Source organism: Trematomus bernacchii, unplaced genomic scaffold (genome assembly GCF_902827165.1).
Source record: "Trematomus bernacchii unplaced genomic scaffold, fTreBer1.1, whole genome shotgun sequence".
In the NCBI taxonomy this organism is placed as follows: domain Eukaryota; kingdom Metazoa; phylum Chordata; class Actinopteri; order Perciformes; family Nototheniidae; genus Trematomus; species Trematomus bernacchii.
In genome coordinates this window covers 3,404,311-3,410,310 of record NW_022987771.1, presented here as the reverse complement: position 1 = coordinate 3,410,310, position 6,000 = coordinate 3,404,311, and the positions used below count along the sequence as shown (strand labels likewise).

Sequence of the window (6,000 nt, the reverse complement as noted above, 5' to 3'; positions counted from 1 at the left end):
AGAGTTGCCACACCTTCACAACCTGAATCCTGTTCAAAAAAAGTTAATATTGATTTGTGTTGCTCAAAAGAACAGTTTTTCTCAACATGTTAAATAATCTAATAGGATTATTACTGTGTATAAAACTTAAATTCAAACTGGTTCAATTATTACTCCAAACTACTTTTTTCAGATTTATTTTTAAAGGGGCTTTATTATGCTAATGTTCAGCTTTCATTATTGTATTTCGTCCCTCTGGCTCTAGAGGGAACTTTGGGATTTTAGGCTTTGCAGACCATTTACATGCACACAATCCTACAGGAGAGGGAAAACCCCAAAAAGCACACCAGGGCCTCTTTATAAATCTGACTCGCAATTACAACACTTCTTTAGATACAAAATGTTTGTGTTTGAATACACTTTTAATGACACACATCCTACAAGTCCCATTTGACCTGCATTGTAAATACAACTCTTAATAATGCCATTAATTAGTCAAAGTATAACCCACAGTTCTTTATTGCCAAATGACAATATCTTGATTGCATATTTACAATTGAAATCAGTGCAAATACCTTTGCGTTTCAAGTCATTGTTAAATCTCAATCAATTAGAGACATTTGTATTAAAATAAAAACGGAAAGGGACTTTAAGACTAGCTTCAAACGACAACAAAGAGCAGGGTCAATAACACATAACATAATCACTGTTTGTTTAGAAGTTGGGTGTAGGTTAATTTTGGACACAGGACATTTAGCTTCAAACTCCAAAATGTTTTCTCTCGTGTGAAAGTGTGTGCCCAACAAACTAAGTGGCAGCCTCGATGTCTGAACACGCAGCTTCCCACAAAGCCTGAATCCACATTCTACTACTTTGAAGCTAATTTGTTTCTGTGAACGCATTACTTGGTCGTAACTCACAACCATGTGTTCTTGGTTGTGCAATGCCACAACACTCAGTATAAACATTCAAACTTAACATTTGCTAAATGCTGGGAGACAAAATGATATTGTCAACATTTGCATTTTAGTAATCTAAGACTGAGAACATGTTTGGTCCTGATCAAGCCAAGATTTCTATACAAAAGATTATGAGTTTTCCAAAACTGACAAATGACAGACGATTTCGACGTACTATTTCTACATACTATTTCTACATCAAGTCCCTCAGTATACATCTAATTATAAGCCGATTCACTAGTGTAAATATCCTGTAACTACTCCTACAGGATATACGTTAAATAGTTATTTTAAATCATCCAAAATGCTGAAAATTACCCTTTGAGAAAAGCTTATGTCACGTCTGTAAAACTAGAGTACAAAAGTTGTTTAATTGTTTTTGTCATAACACAACATAAATCGTTTAAAGTGGGCGCTGATTTGAATAAAACTGATGCAAAATAGATATGAACAGTGAACATAAGCAGCCACACAGATGTCTTCTCCCCTCTGAATGCACGGAGAGAAAAACAAAGTGCTACACACACACATACAGCAGACTTCAGACAGCTGCACAAACTCAGTTAATATTCACCAGATTAAACAAACAAAAGGAGCGATGACGTGACATCTGACAGGCAGCAGCGATTAGCTCCTTCGTCCTCTCGTCTACTGTGAGGTTACTTGGAGAGGGCCCGTATTTTTCAAGCAGTTCAGAATAGGAAGTCTAAAATCCTCAGAGAGACAAACATGTGGTCCTTCCTTTGAGCAGCAGGGACCAGTATTTTAATAACTTTCTTGATCTTGACAATTACTGTTTAGGATTTAATGTATAGATTTAGTATATCTGCTAATTATTAATGTAACTAAAGGACAGGGGTTAGCAAATGGCAAATGCATGCAACAAGAACAATTACTGATTAGATTCATTGCACCTAAAATAATTCCTACATGACAAATATCCCAGCTTCAAATTAATGCCCTGGACACATGCATGTGGGTGCATGACAAATATAAACTGGACATGAAGAGTCACTATTTGTCTAAATATAGCCAATCAATAGAAAGTCTACAATCTACAGAAATAACTTGTATCCATTTTGATCTATTAATAATACCAGTCAACTGTAATGTTTTTTATTCCAGCTTCTAAATTGAAAAGATTCCCTGCTTGTAATGAATCATTGTAAACTAATATTTATGGGTATTTTGGTCAAACAAAACAAGTAATTTGAGTATGCTTTTTTGACTTAACAAAACTTGATAAATTGAGAAAAATATTGGCAGATGAATTGATCATTTAAGAATCAGCAGTTGCAGCCAAAAAAACACATAAGTAGTTTTGCATTTCAGATTGTTGTCATTTCCTGATAGATGAACTGTGTACACTAGATGCACATATGAAAAGATTTTTGCTAAACAGAGCTAATTAGACACGTACAGTTGATGCTATCTCATCCGCTTTATCTGCAACCCAATTGACTGATTCCAGACCATCTCTAAGAACTATGCAGAAGTGTATGCAAACCTCAATAACTCAAGTCCTGTGCTCTGCTGTAGGAGAATAATATCAAATCCTTGTAAAACCTTCAGTGTGATATCTAGCAGTTATTCTGAGGTGTTTGAGAAATACGGGCTCTGTTCAGCAGGAGTTCTCTGGGTCAGGGGGTCAGGCTCCTGCCCCCCTCCCCTCCCCCTGCAGACAGACCTCCACCTCCTCCTGAGGGCTTCGGTACTTCTTCTTTAGTGATCCAGGTCCATGATCTGCTCGGCTACAATGTCCATGGCTGCAGACGCCTTCACTGACCCCCCCGCGGAGCCCGAGTCCACGAACATGTGTGGGATCTCGGACCCAAAGTAGATCTTACTGTTGGCGGAGATGGCCTTGAACTTCATGAGCTTCAGGTACTCCGGGGTGAGCTTCAGCTGCGGGAGAGAAACACCATTTTATTTACAGAAGAGCAGGCTGGACTTTCCGGTTCCAGTCTCAAAGTCAAGTCAAAGTCAACTATATTGTCAATCTTTCAGTTTGTGTGTACAGACAGAGAGATTGAAATGAAGCTTAGCGCAAGTTCAACCAGGAAGACCGTCTTGAGTCATTCATTCACATATTCCCAGTTTACTGGAACACTGATCTCTCAATCAGTGATCGGGGGCGTCACTCCTCAGCTAAACCTATCACTTCGCTTCTATTCCCACAAGCCTATCATAGTACGTTGCTAAACCTTTAAATCTGCTCTCTCCCCTTCCTCACAGTTGTCATTTCAGGTGACTCAACGCAGCCCTCCTCCCCTCCTTTCTTCCAAATCCAGGGTCAAGCTTAAACCACTACTCTTCAGACCTCCATCAATCCCTTCATGCCTCCACCACCTCCAGTGTCTAGACCCCAGGGGGGGATTCATCGGCTCGGTTTTCCCCCTCCCGAATGACATTCCAGCACAACGGGGTCTAATCGCCAAACACCATTACATGCATCTGTGTATTCCCGGCAATAAATATATATCGTTACATCAAAAGAAAACTTGTCTCTCCTGATTGAAATACCGTTTCCCACAATCCCGAATACAAACATATATTAAAATATGTATAAAATATGTATATCCTATATATGCACAATCAACAGACACATGTATACACACACATTAAGACATAAATAAAAGCACAACAATCAATATATACAAAATAACAGTCACTTCAATATCTTTGGGAAATGTACATTAGTGCAAGATTGTCCGTAGCAGAGTCTGTCCTGGATGAGGAGGGGGGGGGGGGGGGTTTGAGGGGTTTTCTGCAGCCTAATTCCCCTAAAACAAGCGTGGGTAGAGAATAATCTCATGCGGTGCACAAGATAAGAGGATGTTTTTAAAAACCTCTCCTGGAGCTATTCATTGTTTTCTAAAACGTAATAGTTAAGCATTAGTTGTATTTCTGTTTTGTACGGATTACTTTGATCATTCTTTTAGTGTCAATATTTAAGCAGATGTCAGCAGTTCTCAATGTTTTTGCTTTGCAGGGAGCTTCTTGATTTGAGCATCTATTGGTGGAAAGGTGGAGGCGGATTTTGGCACCAGAAAGGTTTTTTTTTTTTACCAGGGCAAGAGAGGATGTAAAAGCCATTGTTCCTTGTTTTGCTTTAGTTGAAACCTGAGAAAATAAATGTACAAAAGTAAATCTTGCCTGGAGAATGAACGTCATTGTGCTTCAGCGGCAGTTTGAGATTGTTTTCTGTTGTGTTTGTTATTGGTTTGAGGACAAATACCCGCAGCACTCTCTTACAAATGTACATTTCCCCTCTGTGGGATGAATAAAGGTATTCTGATTCTGATTGTGTTCAGCTCTCAGTATTTTTGCAGCTTTTAACTGAATCTGCATAGTTTGGAGTTTAGGCTGCGTTCCAAATAACACACTTGTTATTTTCACTTATTGTATGTCCTGCCGCTGCCCTTATTAAGTATGCACGCTTCCATGGAGTATGCATGCTTTTGGTACTAGGGATGCCAGAAACTGACCATGATCAAATTCGAAAATCGGACAGCCCTGGCGAATATTAATCGATTATTCGACTGATTGACCCCCCCCCCGCGGGAGAGAAAAAAAAAAGTATTTTCGCAGAGCTTGCATTTTACTCCACTTGTCAGTTCGAAGTAGTTCCACGAGGAACGAACACTTCTTTGTTCATCTTTAGTTGTGTTGTTCTCACTGTTCTGTATATCGCCAATAAATCAATCGCACGTGTGACGGAGAAGGGGGGGGGGGGGGGGGGGGGGGGGGGGGGGGGGGGGGGTCGGTGTGTAGCAGGCTGCAGCAGGCAGCAGCAGTCTGCACTCTGCGCAGCCTGCGCTGCTGGCTTCCTCCAAGTTTACAGTAAAACTGTCTAGTCTCCTGCATGAGAGAAACAAGGCCTGGGCAAAGGCTAGGAAATCAGGCTCAGAGGTACAATGGCTGCGTTTTAGGCAGCTAAGGAATAGCTTCACTTCACATGTCAAAAGTGCTAAGTCGAAGTACTATTTGTCAGTTACTACAGAAAACCTAAATAATCCTAGGAAATGTTAGAAAGCCATAAAATCGATATCCACCGGTGATATCCGTAATGAGCTACCTCCGTGCATTACCACAGCATCTGGCTCGATATCGGACAGGGCCACTATGTTAAATTGCTTTAATAAGCATTTTGTGTCCTGTGGCTCTCTGTTTGATTCTGTTTTCTAACTCTGCTTCTGTGAACACCCCAATCCGTGACTCTGAACAATGTGGTCTGGAAAACCCTTTCAGTTTTACTCCTTTTACTGTTAATGTTGTTCATGAAGCATTATCTAAGTTAGACCCTAAGAAACCGGCCGGCCCGGACAACGTAGAACCTTTCTTTTTAAAGATAGCTGCAGATTTTATTGCTCCACCTCTCACTTCTCTTTTTAACCTCTCCCTCAGCACAAATGCAATTCCAAAAGTATGGAAGTCAGCTTGTGTCTTGCCTTTGCTAAAAGGAGGGGAAGCAACGATTTTAAATAATTATAGGCCCATCTCTAAATTGTCAGTTCTGGCTAAGGTTCTTGAACGCCTAGTGAGTGAACAGGTAAAGGAGTTTTTATGTAAAAATTATATCCTGTCTAAACATCAGTCAGGTTTCAGAAAGAAACATAGCACCATCACTGCGACAATGAAAGTGGTGAATAACATTACAAGTATTTTAGATAATAAGCAGAGTTGTGCAGCTCTATTTATTGACCTTTCTAAAGCGTTTGATACCGTCGATCATCGCATCTTGAAGCAGAGGCTACTCAGTATTGGCATATCCAGCCATGCAGTAGGGTGGTTTGTGAACTACCTCTCTGAAAGGTCCCAATGTGTTCACTTTGATGGGCTGTCATCTGAGTGGTTGAACATTGCTAATGGTGTTCCTCAAGGTTCTGTTTTAGGTCCACTTTTATTCTCCATAGATATCAACAGTTTAGATAGATATCAACTGTGCAGGTCCCTCCATTAAGGAGGCGGTTGTTAAATTACAGGCTCTCTGAACTTAAGCTTCTTTTAAATGTTGATAAATGTTTTCAAAAGCTAAAAAGACACCAGAGACTGCTTTGGA

The 6,000-nt window shown here is 40.1% G+C and overlaps 1 protein-coding gene across 3 annotated transcripts in view; it reads right to left on the bottom strand.

Annotated features, from left to right (window-relative positions):
* Positions 1–386: 386 nt before the first annotated feature.
* erlin2 (ER lipid raft associated 2) overlaps positions 387–6,000 on the bottom strand; it is a 28,425-nt gene continuing 22,811 nt past the window's right edge. For all 3 annotated transcript variants that reach the window (XM_034148579.1, XM_034148580.1, XM_034148581.1), the window contains one exon: positions 387–2,843. In XM_034148579.1, the coding sequence (XP_034004470.1) occupies positions 2,661–2,843 (183 nt within the window). In that variant the 3' untranslated portion in view covers positions 387–2,660. The remainder of the gene's footprint in view (positions 2,844–6,000) is intronic.